The 18,797-nt window shown below is 48.7% G+C and overlaps 1 protein-coding gene across 8 annotated transcripts in view; it reads left to right on the top strand.

Annotated features, from left to right (window-relative positions):
- The window catches only part of AMPD3 (adenosine monophosphate deaminase 3), a 47,260-nt gene extending 29,926 nt beyond the window's left edge, over positions 1-17,334 (top strand). For all 8 annotated transcript variants that reach the window (XM_027073163.2, XM_027073162.2, XM_027073160.2 and 5 more), the window contains 9 exons: positions 4,250-4,444; positions 5,745-5,876; positions 6,409-6,572; positions 7,329-7,455; positions 10,159-10,322; positions 11,449-11,569; positions 12,758-12,931; positions 14,793-14,903; positions 15,943-17,334. In XM_027073163.2, coding sequence (XP_026928964.2) covers positions 4,250-4,444; positions 5,745-5,876; positions 6,409-6,572; positions 7,329-7,455; positions 10,159-10,322; positions 11,449-11,569; positions 12,758-12,931; positions 14,793-14,903; positions 15,943-16,119 — 1,365 coding nt within the window. In that variant the 3' untranslated portion in view covers positions 16,120-17,334. The remainder of the gene's footprint in view (positions 1-4,249; positions 4,445-5,744; positions 5,877-6,408; positions 6,573-7,328; positions 7,456-10,158; positions 10,323-11,448; positions 11,570-12,757; positions 12,932-14,792; positions 14,904-15,942) is intronic.
- Positions 17,335-18,797: the final 1,463 nt, after the last annotated feature.

Raw genomic sequence — 18,797 nt, 5'->3', positions numbered from 1 at the left:
CAGTGGGCCACTGTTGAGAGCCACCCCTCCCGGTCCCCTTTCCAAACCACTGGGATACCCTGGGTGAGTCTGGGGCTGGACCCCTGTGTGGTCTTCCTTGGCCAGAGGAGTGTGATGTGTACATGCAGAAGGAAGACTGGTGAGTTGCCTTCCTTCTCTCAGGCCATGCCTGAGATCATGCTGGGTATGATTCTGGGTGGAAATCTTTGTCCATATCATGTATCTCTTGGAATGTGCCCTCTTCCTTAGAAAATAGGGTATGGTCTGTCTGTTAATTGTCATAAGACTTGAGGTCAGGCTACTTTTAAGGTAGAGGATGTATTACATTCATCACAGAGAGAAAAGGCTGTTATGAACTCTTTGGGCTTGGGAGTTTGTGGTTTTGCTTCCTTCTGGATCAGGTGTATTTATGGAAAAGATCTGATGTGCTCCTGTCTCTGCCACTCCCCTAGGGTGGAGGGGGAGGCTTAGCCTGGGCTCAGGTTCCTGTGGCCTGCAGGGGCTGCAGCTGGGGCAGGTGTGTAGGTTAAATGATCATGGATTCCAGCTTTTCCATTTTCTTCCATTCATGAATATCAGTGCTAAGCATGGGGTGTTTGATGTTGAGCAGCAGTCGCTGCCCATCCCCAAGGAGTTCCTAGCCTAGTCCTCTCAGTGTGGTGTTGTGGCAGGGGTGGCTTTCAGGAAGAGGCCAGAACTGAGCTGACTTAAAGAGTGAGTAGGAGTCAGCCTGGAGGGGGGTGGGGTTGGGGGCAAAGGAATGAAAGGGATGGCGTTCCAGGCAGAGGGCACAGCATATGCAAAGACCAAGAGGGAGAGGGTGCTATGAGAGAAGAGACTACGACCAGTGTATGCCACGACAGCAGGTGGTGTGGTGTGACAGGAGCTCAGGTGCTGGGGGAGAGCGTGGTGCTGGGCTGTGGGGAGAGTGTGTTGGCAGAGGTGTATGAGGTTCTGGACCATGCAGGGCCCCTGGGGTTCGCAGAGGAAGCTGGGAAGGGGGAGGGGGCATGGTAGTACTCTGGGACAGGAGCTCATAGGGGAAGGGTGGGGATTAGGCTTTGCCTCATGGCCAAACCTGAGCTGAGTCACAGTGGGGTCCTCATCTCCATTGGGGCCTCTGTCCTAGATGTGACCCCTGAGGACTGCCCCTCTCTGGGGCAAGCTTTGATAAGGGAACCTTGGCTGGAGGTACAGGGAAGATGTGGCTCCTCTGTGGAGCCCAAGCCTCCCTGACCTGATTGGGAACACTCAGCTGTGATGGTTGGAAGGCCTCCTCCAGAGAGGTCCCAAGGTCACTTCTGTTAAGTGAGTTCCCATCCCTGGGGGCCTCCTCTAGGGGGTTCTAAGGTCACTTCTTGCGGTCTGGCATGGACTCCCCTTGGATGGGACCATCCATCCAAGTCTCTTCTCAAGGAAGAGCCTTGAGAATGAGAGGTGACTTCAGCTCATGAGCTGTGAGGCTTATGGAAGTGTCTCAGGGGGTTCTAGGTAGAGGTGACAGCATATGTGAGAAATCACCTACCTGGTACCCTTACCTTTGAGCACTATTTGCTCCTTCTCTAAGAGCCTCAGGTGCTCAGACAGGTAGATGCTGAGGCACCATGCCAGCCCCTCTCAGTCCTGCCTAAATGCACTACACGTACCCAGATGGGTGTCTGAGGAAGCTTCTTGCCCAGCCCAGTGCAGTCCTACCCTCCACATGAGTGCTCTGGGCCTACTTCCTGCTGCCTGGGGCTAAGGTGTCCTTGGTGATTTTACTGGCTGGGACACTGCTTCTGAGGTAGGGCCCCAATGGGTGGGCTCCTGAGCCAACCAGCTGCTCTCTGGCTGTGATGTGGAAGAGGGTCCTAGAGGGGGCCATGGTTACCTAACCCTAGGGGTCCCCCTCTCAGTCTGAGGCTAAACGTGCTCTCTGGATAGAGATGGCCTTAACCCCTGTGCCGTAATGCAGTGGCCTGTTTTCTGGCACCACAGCAGTCCATAAACATGGGCCCAGATCTGCTCCAAGTCAGGCCTCTGCTTGCCCCTCCCTGCCTCCTGGGTGCTGACTGCTCTATCTTACCTTGGAAACCTCTTCTGTGAGAGAACTGGCTTTCTGAAACCCAGGGTGGCCTGGGAGGGTGGCCTCCATATTTCTAAGGTAGCTATCAGTGTTGTGAGGGCAAACCAGGGCTGTGCTCTGAGGCAGAAGCTGTGCATGGCCATTGGGTCTGTGTGGGTGGTGTTTGTGAAAGTATCTGCAACATCACAACAGGTCATGTGTCATGACACCACGGGGCCCAAACAGCAGGACTGTGTAACTGAGACATTTGTTGTTTGCTCAGAGTTAAGAACCAGGGCCGAGTGTGTTTACTGCTTAGGAGTTGGGTAAGATTAGTCCTCAATCCACTTTGGTTTACGTGCCATATCAGGCATAGCAAATAGGCTTCATCTTCTGTGCCAGACTTGACCATTTGGCAGTGGCTACTCCCAAAGCATAGTGAAAGTGCTGCAATCAATTAGTGATGTCTGATATGCATGTGGAAATGGCCAGTGTTGGCCAGCCCTGTGTGTAAACTGTACTGTTTGCTTACACCTGGATCTTAGGTGAAAACAAGAACATGCTGGTGTCTCCTCGTGAATTGAAAACACTGACATCCAATGACAGGCTCTTTTACTTGTTTCTAAAATAATCACCTTGGACATTCCGAAGTTTGGATTGGATGCTTCCTGGATTGTCCAGTTGTTTTCTTCCTTCATCTTGTGACTCGTGGGGATAAGGACAGACTGCACCCCCTGCAGTGTGTCATTGGTATGCTAGAGGACACAAGCAGAAAGCCCAGAATGTGCTCTGTCATGCTGAGGTAGTGGAGTCCAGCTGCGTCCTGCTGAGCTAAGCCAGGCTGACCTCTTGTGCATCCCACATGAGCCCAGCCTATCCCTGAGATGACTGAGCCTTTACAGTGTGCTTTGGGCGATGTTTTAGCTTTTGGTGCTTTGAATTGTTTTATTTCTTTGATGTCTAGTGGTCTTTCTGGTTGGAAGTGGCAAGATTAATGGCAAGAAGGGCCCGGATGAGTCAGTGATGCTGTCAGTGACACGGGCTGGCTCAGACAATATTCACAGAAATTCAACAGATCAAATGTCTGGTTTGGCCTGACTTGGAGATGCCTGGCCAGCTGTGGACAGCATTCCCTGGCCAGAGGTCAGCCGCCTCCTCATCCTGGCCCTGGCAGAGTACCCAGCCGGCTACAGCAGTAACTGCAGAGCCCATGAGACTGCTGCCTCTCTCCCTGGGGACCTCCCTGAGGCCCCTTGGGCTCGTGCAAGGGGCATCAGGATGCCCACTGTGACTTCAGCCATCCCCCGGATTAGCCAGGTCTCTGTTTCCTCAGGGCTGGTGGCTGATGGGAATATTCCAAGAGAAGTCAGTGGGAAGAATGGTACCTTGTGGGGCATTTGGCGGGCCCTTAGGGTTATTTGAGGATGTGGATATCATCATTTGTTCATCCATCCATCCATTGACTCAACAAATGCATCATATTAGGCTCTGGGTGGGCACTGGAGACTTAGATGCATAAGATGAGGTCTCTGTCCTTGAGCACTGTGCTCCCAGTCTAGTGACAGAGTAGATGGGGAATTTGTAGAGTGAACAGCAGAGACATGTACACTAATGGGAGTGTCCATGCTAGCTTTCCTGGTTGGGCAAGGGAAAAACTGGTCAGTGTGCTGAGGGGATCAGGATTGGTTTCCAGGAGGAGGAGGTTGTTAGAAATTCCCTGTAGGTGGATGAGATTGGTGAGGAGGAAGGAAGACATGCCAGGCAGAGGAGACACATGGGCAAAGTGATGTGGTGCAGAATAGCACAATGCCTCAGGTGCCTGTAAGTGGTATGTCATGGCTGGAGCATAGAGCAGGCAGTGGTAAGGTGGGAATTAAGGGTGGAAGTAAGCCTTGAATCCCAGGGTAAGGAGTTTGAGCTTTATTTTGAAGACTTGGGGGCCATTGATGGTTTTGTTAGCTGGGGAATGGCCAGACACATTTTAAAAAGATCTTTGGATGCTATAATGAGGTGAATTGAGCAGCAAAACTAGAGGGAGGACCAGTTTCAAAGCCTAGAGGAGAAACTGGGGGGAGGGGTGTAGATTCAGGCATTGGTAGGGCCATGGATACTGAGGTTTTGCCGTCTACTTTGAGGCTTGGACACCCCAATTCTTGTGGCCAGGGGAGGTGGCCTGGCTCATGGCTTGTGGGCACCATGTTGCAGGTGGACACACACATCCACGCAGCTGCCTGCATGAACCAGAAGCACTTGCTGCGCTTTATCAAGCACACGTACAAGACAGAGCCTGACAGGACTGTGGCCGAGAAGCGGGGCCGGAAGATCACCCTGCGGCAGGTGTTCGACAGCTTGCACATGGACCCATATGATCTCACTGTCGATTCACTGGATGTCCATGCGGTGAGTGAGGTTCTGCCCTAGTGCCTCAACCCATCCTGGTTGGGGACTCAACCTGCTGGAAGGAAGCCATGGTTGTGCCTGGAGAGAGGCTGGCGGTGTAAGCAGCTCTTTCTCTTCTAGCCATAGGAGATATAAGAGGTAGTTTGGCCTCAGGGAATAGCAGGGCCATGGGGTCGGAAAAAAGAGTGTGACTGGAGTCAGACAGGTCCCCCTTCTAATTCTCCTTCTGCCAGTTAGGAGTTGTGTGCCCTTAAGCAGGTCACTTAAGCTTTCATTTCCTTGTTTATGAAATGGTGAATGCCATGTGCCTTGTTGATATTACGAAGTTATTAAAATTCTAAATGATGGTGCAGCTGCTATAGAAGACAGTGTGGAGTTTCCTCAAAAAGTTAAATGCAGAATTACTATTATATTCCAGCAATTCCACTTCTAGGAATATACCCAAAAGAATTGAAAGCAGGGACTAAAACAGATACTTGCACACCAGAGCTTATATAGCAGCACTATTCACAACAACCAGTAGGTGGAAATGACCCAAGTGTCCATCAGTAGATGAATGGATAAACAAGATGTGGTAGATACACACAATGGAATATTCTGCAGTCCTAAAAAGGAATGAAGTACCGATACCTGCTACAACACGGGTGAACCTCGAAAACATGCTAAGTCAGAAAAGCCAGACACAAAAGGACAGTGGGTATATGATTTATTCATATGAGGTATGTGGAATAGGCAAATTCATAGAGAGAGAGGGGTGGTTACCAGGGGCAACCAGGAGGAAGGGGTCATGGGGAGTTATTGTTTAATGGGTATAAAGTTTTAGTTTTACAAGATAGAGAGTTGAACTGCACACTTAAAAAACGGTTAAGATGATAAGTTTTGTGTTATGTATATTTTACCACAATAAAAAAATCTTAGTAAAACAAATAAAACACTGAATGAAGTAATGTGGAGAAAGTGCCTGATGAAGTCGAAGCAGTAATAGACACCCTTTATTACTGATTGGTTAGTAGTCTGTGTTTTCTGCTCACTCAGCCAGTGATGCTCCTAGCCATGGTTTCTTGGAGCACGAGATGCCTTGATCCTTCACAGAGGGCCTCAGTACAGGACCCCGGGGCTGACTGAGTGAGGAGACACATCCTGGCCCCAGGACTTTCCAAGATTTCATGCAAGAGCTGACATAGAAGATAGCCATCAGCATGGTTACACATAAGACCCCCTTGTAAAGGCCTGGAGAGAGAAATGTGTATGGTGGCTACAGAACAATGTGGTGATCTGCCTGGTGGTCTCCTCTCTCCAGGGCCGGCAGACATTCCATCGCTTTGACAAGTTCAACTCCAAATACAACCCTGTGGGGGCCAGTGAGCTGCGCGACCTATATTTGAAAACTGAAAACTACCTGGGAGGAGAGTACTTTGCTCGGATGGTCAAGGCGAGTGAGCCCTGGGCCTCTCCAAGCCCTCTTCCGATACCTGACAGCATCTACCTGCAGAGGGTGGGGGCGCTGCATAGCCTTCTGTTTTCCCCTCCCCGAATCCCCATCAGTCCACCATCCAGCTCAGGCAAGGCACAGGCACCCAGGAGCCCTGTGCGGTGGCCCAGGCTGCCAGCTCCCGAGCATGGGCACACTGGTGCTGCAGGTGCTGAATGCATGCCAGAGGAAGGGAGGGTATCCACCAGTGCTCACAGCAGCCAGGCTCACTGCCCTGTCTGCAGTCTGGATTTGGGGCAGCGTAGCTCCATTTGGAGGGGCTTCTGCTGCCTGGCCTGGTTAGACATGTGACTGTGCAGACCACAGCCTTCCCCTCCCCCAGGAAGGAGCCTCTACTGAGGTGGAGGAGTAGTTACATGGCAGCGAGAGGATGTAGATTAGGCCTTCCCAGCCTGGGAGCAGGTGGTGAGGGAGCTGCAGGATCCAGCAGCTGGGGTGCTCTTGGGCTGACCTGAGCTCTTCTTGGTGCTAGGAGGTGGCCAGGGAGCTGGAGGAGAGCAAGTACCAGTACTCAGAGCCACGGCTGTCCATCTATGGCCGCAATCCCAAGGAGTGGCCCAAACTGGCCCGCTGGTTCATCCAGCACAAGGTCTACTCACCCAACATGCGCTGGATCATCCAGGTGCCCCGGATCTAGTAAGTGAGGTGGCCCGCTGTCTGCCCATGCCCTCTGGGGACACAGCCTGTCCCTCATGGGCTGCTGAGTCTGTACTATTGCTGGTGGGGCCGGTTCTGGTGCCAGCTTGGGCCTCTCCTCCCTAGGGATTTTCCCATAGTGCGGGGGTGGTTGGCAAAGTTATCCTTGTGACGCTTAAACTCATTCTTTGAAGAACAAGCCTGTGCAAAACCTAGCAGGAACTACTACCCATCTTCTCAATGGGGTTTGAGGGTGGATTATCCTTTTGCATGAGCCCCTGGGTATGAGTAACTTGATGGTGGCATTGCTGGCACTGGATTTCCATGGCTAGGACTCAGATGACCACTGTCCTCTTCCATCTGGCCAATGTGGGGCTCATGGTCCCTGCGTGGGCCGGGATATGTGGTTTAAGGGAACTCAACTCAGTGGAGGAGAAATTTGAGAACCAAGAAATTTGAGAACTCATCTCTCAGACCTTTGGTCAGCCTGAGTCCCAGCACCCCACTCCAGCATGGCCTCTAGCTTGGAAAAGCTCTCTGATGGGCATGGGTGGGCGTTGACCAATGCCTAGCATTGCAGAACTTGCTGGGAGTTGGAGAGGAGGGGAAGGACCTGTGTTCAAGCCACATCTCTGACTCTACTCCAGGTGTTTAGATGGAAACACAAGTGGCCTGAGGAAGCGATGGGGTTGCTCTCCCACAGATCAACAGGGCTGGTAGGTTCACTTTAATCAGCAAGTCTCTGCTTCCCCCCAGTGACATATTTAGGTCAAAGAAGCTGCTGCCAAGCTTTGGGAAGATGCTGGAGAATATCTTCCTGCCCCTTTTTGAGGCCACAATCAACCCCCAGGATCACCGAGAGCTTCATCTTTTCCTCAAATATGTAAGTGTGGGTGGTGCTTCAGGTGATGTGCCCAGTGGTGAAGGGAAGAGAAACTTCCAAGTGGGTTGGGTCAGGCTTCCCTTCTCAGATCCTGTCACTCTGTGCCCCAGGCAGGGGTGGCCGATCCCAAGAAACTGAATTTCCAAAATAATGAGTTTGCTCCGGGTAGGGGAAGTCCCCTTCTCCTCAGGGGCAGCCCTGGGATGTGGATGGGGTGCCAGGAAGACAGCAGTGGGGAAAGACTGAAGAGTCGGTTCCTGGCTGGGTGGTGCTGGAAAGACTGGATTCTGTCCCCAGAAGCGCCCAGCAGCACCCCCAGGTCTTTAGAAATGTAGACAATCAGTGCTCTTGCTTTTACCTCATAACAATGGTCCTCACGTCTTGTCTGGTTGAGTACACAAGCCCGACAACATGCATTTATCTAGTTGGCTAGTTATGGGAGAGGGGAAGAAGGGATAGAGGAGAAGTTAACCAGAAAGGGTATAAGTGGGGCAGGCCCTGATCCCTCCCTCTGGGTTCCCAGAATGGAGATGGCTGTAGACAGTGAGAAGCAAGTTCAGTACCCCATGGAGGTTCTGGGGGTCTGACAGGGAGGGAGGCAGAGAAGGTTCTGGAGAGCTGGGGGTGTGGGAAGGGGTGATGGGGTCTCTGTGTGTGTGTATAGGGGGCTGCTAGGAAATGTTTGGGCAGGCTGAAGGACGTCATTGAATTTATGTTTTAGACAAACACCATGCTGGCTGTTGTATGGAGAAAGGCCGGGAACAGACGGTAGCTAAAGGTGGGGGGAAAGGGGCAAGATGAGAGCCAGGGGGCCTGCTCCAGCAGTAGAGACAGATGCCGGGGACTTGCACCAGCAGAACAGCTCACAGTTATGAGTGTTTGCTGCCTGCCCAGTGATCCACACCATGACATGGTTTTGCTTCAGCTTCATGATTACCTGACTCCACGTCATTTTGTTGGTGTTCATGCTGGGCAGAATTATTACATGCTTGCTGTATGAAGCACTGTTAATGCTTCCACGGATTGTCTCATTTAATTCAGCCCAGTGAAGCTACTTGCTCCAATCTACATATGAGGAAATCACATGAGGCTCAAAAGTGGTAGAACTGGAATTCATATCCAGGTGTCTGATTCCCCAGCAGGTGTTATTACCCTCATGCTGTAGTGCCTCCCAAGTAGGAAAAGTGAGGCATATGCAGATGGCAGGCCAGGGCTTCTGGGCAAGCGGTGGGCATGGTTGCAGCATCGACAGGACCTGGGCAAAGCCTGAAGGTGAGCCCGGAGGAAGAATCTAGGGTGCCTCCCCAGTGCCCGGCTTTGTGGGAGAGTGGACCCTGTGCCTTCAGAGGTCACTAGAAGTGGGGGAAAAGCACGCTTGGGGAGGAGGAGGAGTTGGGGATTGGACATATTTTGTGCTTGAGGCCCTCCATCTGTTGAATACAAAGCTGAGAAGAGGGACTGTTGTTACCTCCATGTCAGGCCCTGGAGAGTTCAGGTAAGGCACGGGGCTAGTGAGTACAGAGCAGGGCTCAAGGGCCTCCCTGGCCCCCAGACCCATCCAGGCCATGCTGGGAGCTGTGGTGGCAGCCATGTCATTGCTTTTGACACGTGTTTCTATGACAGGGAAGATTCCGCAAGGACCCTCATGGTCCCTTGCTCCTCTGGGCACCTACTGCCCATATAGGAATGGCAGAGGCTGGCAGACCTGGCCAGGACTCCCCAGTTTGGGCCAGTTGTGGAGCAAGGTGGAGTCATTCAGAGGCTCCTTCCAAAGTGCTGTTGCGGCTGAGTAAAAGTGGGGGAGATGCGAGCAGAACTACTCCTTTGTGCTGGCCGCGAGGCTGTATCTTCTGTAGGTACATGTTTGGTCAGGGACTGGGAGCAGGTGACCAGGCAGCCAGTGACCAGGGTGGTGCCCCCAGGGGCAAAATTTGGGTCTCAGCTGAGGTGCAGCTACTGTGGAAAGACAGGAAGCTCAGAGGGAAGTTCCCAGGGAGGAGTTGGGGGGCAGAGCACTTCCCTCCTGGGAACCACAGCTCACCCTCCAGGGGCCCTCCTGGATGGGGCCCACCTTGACCTGTTTGTGAGGCACTGAGACTGGTTTCCTGTGGCCTCACCTGGTACATCCCAGGGGCATCCTCCACTCACAGCCCCAGAGACCAGACCCAGAGTCCATTTAGGTTCAGAGACTGGTTGTCTTGCGTGGGCAAGCTCCCTAAGCGTTTTGGGTCTGGTTTGTTCATAGTCAAGCCCTCCCTCACAGGATGGCTCTGAGTGTTATATTAGCTGATGTGTGGTAAGTGCATAGGGCCTGCCGTATAGTTGGCCTGTCCCATTCCCCCTCACAGCTGTTGTCACTGCTGCTGATGGCAATTTCTGCTAGCTACCCTGCAGTGTTGGCCTTCTCCTTGGCACAGCAGAGGGATGGGTTGTGGGTGTGGCTGGTCCAGTCTGAGTTTCCCCTCTTACCATCACCACTACCACACTAGGGCTTCGCACTCTCCAGTCTGGCCTTCTGGCTACTTTTAGAAGCCACAGAGGGACAGGTTATGGCATCGTCCCCACTTCCGATCCCTGGGAGGAATGTGGCCTCAGTTAGGCTATGGGGTCCCCAGCTGACGGATGAACCTGGGAGGCTTGGCCCCCAAGGCCTTTGGCAGCTCATCTGCCTCAGCTTGATGCAGGACCCCTCCTCCTGCCCAGGTGACAGGGTTTGACAGCGTGGATGATGAATCCAAGCACAGCGACCACATGTTCTCAGACAAGAGCCCCAACCCAGACATCTGGACCAGTGAGCAGAACCCGCCCTACAGCTACTACCTGTACTACATGTATGCCAACATCATGGTGCTCAACAACCTCCGCAGGTGGGTGAGCCCAGCCCCTGCACACACGTCTGTGTGCCCTCACACCTCACACCCGGGGTCATGCCCCAGCACACAACACAGGTCACAGTATTCACAGAGCCATGCACACATGCAGGCATGCTGCTATGCCGCAGACATGATCGTACAACACAGCCAGACTTTATGCCCGTACACACATGTGTGCATACATATACCCACCAAGAGCTATGCGTGTATCTGTTCATCCCTGATATGATACAGACATGGGACATGCCAACACACACGCATGTTCTTTCCACCGCACCAACAGTGTGCACACATGCATCTATCCATGCAACCGATTATTGTATGTGACAGGCACTGTCCCAGGCACTAGACATCTAACAGAGAACAAAGTAGACTAAATCCACGCCATCGTGGAGCTCACATCACTATCTTATCTGCACAGGCTCCCACCAGTGCTCACACACACAGGGCACGTAAGGCGGGAGTTGGGTGCCCAGAGCAGCAGACACTGAGCTGTTCATCCCCACCCCCTTGCAGGTGTAGCCTCCCTCCTGCCCCTGCTGGGCCATGGGGCCTCTCTAGCTCAGCCTAAGCCAGTGCAGCCTGTGGAGGTTTCGGATGGACCATGATTGAGAGGAGATGGCCTGATGTTGGGGTGGGGCAGTCCAGGCTGAGCTGCTGGAGGGAGGGGCTTAAGTTCTAGCTCTAGCTGACCTGCCCAGGGGTTTTGAATGCCTGACTCCACCCTCTGGGTTTACCCATATTTATGACAAAGTGGTTGGACTCCATGGTTTCACATGGCCTTTGCTGCTCTGAAGGTCTGTGAGTCTAGGCTACAAGACGTGGTAAAGAGGGGAAGGTCAGTAGTGGACACAGCAAGTTCTCTTTGTACCACTAGGTCCCCTTTCTGTTCCCCAGAGATGGCATCTTTTGGTTCTGAAGATCACTGGACCTGGCTCTCTGTATTTTGCAGGGTGGGGTGGTAGTTTCCAGAGTGCCCTGTGTCAGCTGTGTTGACTCTCCCATGGGTGACTGTCTTCCCTGGAGTAGGTCCTGAGCTAGGAGTACACGCCCCAGGCCTGTGCGGCCCTACGTACAGTGGACTAGGGGTCCTTACTGACTAAGAGCCTCACTTCTGCAGGGAACGAGGCCTGAGCACTTTCTTGTTCCGGCCTCACTGTGGAGAGTCTGGCTCCATCACCCACCTGGTGTCTGCGTTCCTGACTGCTGACAACATTTCCCATGGGCTACTCCTCAAGAAGGTAACCAGACCACTCACGGAAACCTGCCCTGCAATGATGGTCCTGCCATGGGCTCCCCTGGGGAGGAGTGGGATCGCTTGGTTTCCTGTCTGCCCTCTGGGAGGCTCTGGCCAGTGACGTTAAAAGGCTGGAGTCTTTTTCTGGGTTGGGCTGTCTGTAGTCATCTTGGTTTCATATTTATCATATTTAATTATGAAAAGAATATAATCAAACATATTGCAATTTGGATCTTCCAAAAGATGGAGAAATGGAAAAAACAAACATTATTGCTATTACTTTAAAAGAAATAGCCATTATTAGCTTTTTCGGATTTCTAATTCTCATCTTTTTTTTTTTTTTTTTTTTACCAGAGCAGATTTCTAATGTGCTTATTATGAGCACAGATTTTTTTTGTTTTGTTTTGGTTCTACTTTGTCCTTTAACTTTATATAACAAGCATTTTTCTGTGCTGCAGCATTTATGCTCCTCATCCTAAAGGCTGTTGGAAGGATGGCCCACCACTTGGATGGTCTATAATTGATTCAGCTAGTCTCTGATTATTCGACAGAGTCTATCAAATTTTTGCTTGTGTAAATAACCACGAACTCTGCCCATTTGGTCTTCTCCATATTTTGGATCACTTCCATAAGAAAGATGTTTGCTCAAGCTCCTCTGGTGCCTCTTGTGTCCTGGGGAGGTCTAATTGTGTGTCACAATTCCGTGGGCGGAGGGTGTTACATCAGAAAACCACTCTAGCCCAGTCAGGTCGGCCCCTTCCCAGGCCCCTTCCCATCTCCGAGGAGCCAGAGCGTTTACAGACTCATCCTGGGTGTTTGTGGTCAAAGCAACATCACAAAAGCCCAGCATCTCCTGTGCTGACCCACTGGGGGCAGTACCTGGGGGAGGGGAGCAGAGTATGTAGCCTGGGGTCAGTTTGGAGCCTTGCAGCTGCCTTCTTGCCCTGAGCTGTGCCTTGTCTGGAGCCAAGAAGGCGAGCTCCCAACAGTAGGTGGAGGGCAGCCCAGGAGGAGAGGGGCATGTGATGTATCAGATGAACATAGAGGTGGGGAAGGGGAGGTGGGGATCTGGGTCTGTTGGCTTCAGGGCGCTCTGTTACACAGACACTAGCCGGACCTGGTTTCCACTGATGAATGCTCCTTCCCTCCCTTCTCTGGCGCTTGTCACCTGAGTTTGGTGGTTCTTTTGCAGAGTCCGGTGTTGCAGTATCTCTACTACCTTGCTCAGATCCCCATTGCCATGTCTCCTCTTAGCAACAACAGTCTGTTCCTTGAATATTCCAAAAACCCTCTGAGGGAATTCCTGCACAAAGGACTCCATGTTTCTCTCTCCACTGATGACCCCATGCAGTTCCACTATACAAAGGTGAGGATGTTAGGTGCCCCAGCCAGCCCTGGTCTGCCCTCCCAACTGCACACACCAGAGAACACACTCAGTTCTGCTTTTGGGGTGGGGTTGGTGCCCAGTGAAGGCAAGAGATAAGCTCCTGGGGGGCAAAAAGTGTTTCTTCCAGGAGCCCTGTCTTTGGAGTCCTTGAACCCACGAAGGCACAATTTTATTTTTTTGCCTTCTCCATTTTCCCTTTCTTTGGCATTTACTATCTCCATGATGTTGGTAAAGTTACTTGATCTCTATCTTATTCCTCTTCATCTGTAAAATAGGGATGAAATTGTCTCTATGTCTACCTCTGCTTTATTGTGAGGATCCATTAAGATAATGAACCAGAGTCTAACAGAGTGTCTGAATATAGCATGTATTCAAAATGTTAGTTAACATTTTAATACTATTATTATTATTATTAATTATTATTATTCTACTCTGGATCTGTAGGGCCAGGAAAGAGGAAGGGAAAGGCAATATCATGCATGGGGACCAGCCATTGATTAGTAAAAACATAAGTGCCTGTCGTCTAGGACAGGCTCTCCAAGTTTTTGGTCTCAGGACCCCTTTATAAGCTTTAAGAATTAAAGGCCCTCAGAAAGCTGTTGATTACATAAGCTATATCTAGTTATATTTAAGTGTGTTAGAAACTAATTTGAAATTGAAAAATATTAACTCATTTAAAACTAACATTAACAAGGTTGTGTGTGTCTGGGGGTAGCTCAGTTGGTTAAGCATCTAACTCTTGATTTCAGCTCAGACCATGGTCTCACCATTCGTGGGATTGAGCCCTGCATTGGGCTCTGCACAGACAGTGTGGAGCCTGCTTGGGATTCTCTCTCTCTCTCTCTCTCTCTCTCTCTCTCTCTGCCCCTCCCCTGCTCATTCTCCATCTCCCAAAATAAATACATACTTAAAAAGTAACATTAACAAACCTACCAAATGTTAACATAAATAGCCATTTTTATGGAAACTAGTCATATTGTCCAAAAGCAAAAAAAAAAAAAAAAAAAAAAAAGGCATCAAGAATGGCATTATTTTACATTTTTGCAAATCCCCTTAATGTCTGGTTTAATAGAAGACAGCAGGATTCTTACATCTGCATCTGCATTCAATCGGTTGTGATGCCTTGTTTTTTTATCAAAGTATATGAAGAAAATCTTGCCTCACAAAGGTACATAGTTGGAAGAGGGATGACCTTTCAAAAGGCCTTCAGGACCTTGGATCACATTTTGAGAACTGCTGCTCTAGGTTACAGAGGCAGTGGGGGTGTCCGAGCAGTAATGGGAGAGCTTATGATCAATGGTAGACATTTCACATCCTAGGAGATAAGGCAGAAAGCACAGCTCAAACCCAAATCCCTTTGGGATTACTGTCTCACTACTTGGTCATTTCTCATTCTTATTTAATGTTCCAGCTTTGCTCTTAATACTTTATTCAGATTCACTTTTATTTTGGGGCAATCTTAAGAAAGTGATGTGAAATAAAAAGCAAAGCTACAGAGCAGGTACTAAACATGTACACGCCCAGGGTGATTGTCGCAGTGGAACAGAGGCTGGCATCCACATGACTTGACACAGGGCTTCCAACAGGTGCCGGCCAACAAATCAACGTGTAGGGGTTCTTTGACACCTCTCTCTTTGGAAACCTGAGAATTCACCAAAGATGATCTTACGAGTTCATAATTTAAGGGGGTGGGAATGTTGTTTGGTTTTCCAGGTGGCAGACATTAAAGAAAAATTAGATCTGCAATGTCTGTTGATGTTTCTAGCTTTGGGAATATGTGAACGATTGAAATGGATATCCTACCATCTCATATATTTGCTTTTTGGGGGGGCGGATCTAGGAAGCACTTATGGAAGAATATGCAATTGCCGCTCAAGTGTGGAAGCTGAGCACGTGTGACCTGTGTGAAATCGCCAGGAACAGCGTGCTGCAGAGTGGCCTCTCCCATCAGGTATGGTGTGTGATGGCACTGCCTTCTGTCCCTCTTGTCCCTTCAACACACATACAATGGGTGCCTGCTGCATGTTAGGCACTTTCTAGGCTCTGAGATCCGTGAGGATGACAAGCAGGGTGAACGCTGAAACTCTCTAGGGGAGACCCCTGAATTTTCAAGGCTGCTCTTTCACCCTTTCACACCTCAAACGTGACCTCCTCCGAGAGGCCCTCCCTGATCACCATTCTACCACAGCCACACACTTGCCATCATTCTCCAGCCCTTTAATCTGTTTTTCTTCATAACATTTATTACTACTGACATTGTAATATGTAGTTATGTGTTTTCCCGTCTTTCCTTCCAGAATGTAAGTTCCATTAGACGGTTTTGTTCAGCATTATATCCCTAGGGCGTAGAATAGTCCCTGGCACATAGTAGGCACTCAGTATTTTTTGGATAGTGAATAGTACTTACACTGAATAAAACATTGTAGGGATGGGACCTGGACATCGGTAATTTTTTTTCTAGTTCCCTAGGTGATTCTGATGTGGAGACAGGGTTGAGAACCATTTCTCTACGTGGTGTCTTAGGCTCCTGGGTACCTCCCTGGGGTGGTGTCACTGGTACAGGAAGAAGCCGCATCGGTGCTGCTCTTATTGGATGCTGATGCAGAGAAGAGCTAAATGTTCACGATTCAATTGTGCAGACCCGCTTCCTAAGACTGTTTGCCCCTGTCAGCTCTCAGGAGGGACTGAGAGTCTTCATGCCTTCATCTTGCCTTCTTCATTGCCAGCAGCTCCTGGAGGTCTTATCTTTTTCTTGTGGTCAAGGAAAGCATAGTCAGAAATGAAGGGAATGAATGTGGGCATCAGGGTGACATGCTCGAGCACATGGGCCAGCAGGAATTTTTAAGAACCCTGTGGGGAACGACGTCTTGGTGAAGGACCAGCTTCAGGGGACTGGTTTGATTTGGTGTGGCTAATGTCAAAGCTGCCGTGAGGATATAGAAAATAAACCTAAGGTATATGGTTTCATTTGTACTTCTCTGGTTCCACAGGAGAAGCAAAAGTTTCTGGGACAAAATTATTATAAAGAAGGACCTGAAGGAAATGATATCCGAAAGACAAATGTTGCTCAGATCCGGATGGCGTTCCGATACGAGACCTTATGCAATGAGCTCAGCTTCCTGTCTGATGCCATGAAATCAGAAGAGATCACAGCTCTGACCAAATAGGTCCAGCAGTGGACAATGCATTTTAACTTTCTGGTTTAATTTCAAGTTTGCTGCGATTAACAGTGGTCAAGATATCAAACTAGGACCGTCCTCCATGTAGAGGATGCCTCTGACTAGTGATTTTGGTTGTACTGTTCACTTTAAGATCTAACATGCCCACTTCTGTTAGTATTTCTGAGTAGTAGATGGTGACTCCTCCTTGGGGATCTGGGAGCTGGACACTTGTCTGTACTCATTCCTAATTTTCCAAATATGTCTCTTGAAACAGCTAGTGCTTGCATTGTTGGGGCCAGGATCTTGCAAGGTCCAGTGCCTACTGACATGAGGTCTGTGTGGTTTTCTGCCAAAATCCTCTATAGACCCTGCAGGCTAGTTGGTAGTTTTTCATTTCAGCCTCTGGCTGGCTGCCTTAAACAAAATCAATTTCAAAGCTCCCTTTCATAAAGGAACTACTTTGAGAGAATCAAAATAGAAAATTTCCTTCTTGACAATTTGCATTTTTTATGAATTTCTTAAAATGTTTTACTTAGCCCTCCTATTTAGGAAGCCACATATGCACACTGAACCAATCGCTTCTGTTCTGTGTCTTGGTTTTCTCATCTGAAAAGTACGGGTTTGGACTAGATGAGTAGTTCTCAAATGTTCTGTGAATGCCCCCCGTCCTGGACCACTTCAGGAGGAGGGGGAGGGCAGGGGGAGTGAGGTTCTGGATGCCGCTTTCTTCAAAGCAACTCTTTCATCACTTTTACACTGGGGCTTCTACATATTTTCATTTGAACTACAGACTTTGGAAAACATAGGATTAGATGATCCCTGTTCCTTTTGGTTCTAATATTTGGACTATAGCCCAATTACCATTTTACTTATGAAAAGTTAGGGCCAGAGAGGTGAAATTTGCTTAAGGTCACACAGCTAATAAGTAATAGGACCAGAACTACTTTCCCTACTCCTCCTAATCCAGTCCTTTTCCCCACTGTTCCATTAGGCCTCACAGATGTTAAATTTTACCAGTGTAACCTGTGCATTTTTTTAAGGTGAAATTTCTCCTTTACCTAACATGCAGAATTCTTTAGAAGATATAAGTGGTCCCAGGGGCCAGATAGAAATTGTTTTTAAGACCAAACTGAATTTAAGCTTTACCAATGTACTCTTCATCTGTGTTACTAGTGCCTGGTACATAGTAGGTGCTCAATAAATGTACATTGAATAACTGAATGAATTTCTCTTTTGGCAATTTTTTAAGGATATGTGCTCCAAGTATGCAACAAGCTGCTCAAGGACCTTTCTATTTCTGTGGGCAAATGCAGATGATGACAAGCCTTTCTAAATTATTATAGACTTAGAAGAACTCTATTTTTGCCTGTGAAGATGCTTATTTGACTTTAGATGGTCTTGTCCTGTGACTTTATAATGCTTATCCCCTCTACCGATTAACTCAGCATATGGAACAATAAATGTAGTCTTTTTATTAGACAGACATGTATGCTATCTTCCAGCTAATGATGAAACTAACTGAAAACCCAGTATTTATCTTACACATTCATTATTTTTGAAAAGGCCCCATTTGTATACATTTGTCCTAACTCAGCAATTATTGTACAGTTTTTAATTGTCATTTTATCTGTACCAAGTATTTGTTTTTAATTATTAAATAAATGTCTCAATAATTTAAAACTATCTCATGTTAATACTATTTAAAGCAAAACAAATGAAGAAACAAAAAGCAGAATCAGACCTATAAACAGAGAACAAACTGATGGTTGCCAGAGGGAATGGGGTGGGAGCATGGGTAACACAGGAAGAGGAGTGGTAGACACAAGCTTCCAGTTATGGAATAAGTCACAGGAATAAAATGCACAGCATCGGAAATAAGTCAATGATATTGTAATAGCACTGTACGGTAACAGATGGTAGTTACACGTGTGGTGAGCACAGCATAACATACAGAGAAGTTGAATCACTATGTTGTACACCCAAAACTAATGTAGCCTTGTGTGTCAACTGTACTGAAATAAAAACAATTTTAAAAAAAGATTGGGCATCATGAAAAGTTATAAGTAACAACTACCAATTTATCTTTTACTAAGACTCAGACATAGATGACGTTTATAATGAATACTCAAAAATTTTAAACTGAAGCTCACTAGACCCAGAAGGTGGACCTTTGCTATCTTTTTTCTCTAACTTCTGGCCTGTTACAGTTCCTGAGTAAAACCACACGTGTTCCCTCTGCCTGGATATTACTTTAGTCTGTTCAGCCACCATGTATTCGATTTTACCTGTCCTGCAAACTTTTCAGACACCTTTTTCGGTAGCGCTTTGCTCTTTTATCTCATCACTGTACCTAATTGGCTTTGGCCTTTTGCAGGGGCGTGGGGTGGGTGGGGGATGAATCCCTACTTTCTTTTGTGTTCACAGGTGGAATCAAAGGCTATTGTATACTAGCCCATGTTTGTAAAAGAACAAATTTCGAAGCAGGTTATCCCTTACTATAAAAGCCTCAAGTTCATGTATGTGTCACTCCAAACTGCATTGTTGAGATGATCAATAACATTGCTCTTTGCCACATGAAAACCAATCACAGCTCCTGGGTTGGTATGTACCAAGGTGAGTCCTGGGCCTTTACTTCCTTTTATCTTGGATTAAAGCAGAGTTGAAAGCACATCTCTCTGGCTTTC

The sequence above is a fragment of the Acinonyx jubatus genome, chromosome D1, assembly GCF_027475565.1.
Source record: "Acinonyx jubatus isolate Ajub_Pintada_27869175 chromosome D1, VMU_Ajub_asm_v1.0, whole genome shotgun sequence".
Lineage (NCBI taxonomy): Eukaryota > Metazoa > Chordata > Mammalia > Carnivora > Felidae > Acinonyx > Acinonyx jubatus.
This window is presented reverse-complemented; position numbering and strand designations above follow the sequence as displayed.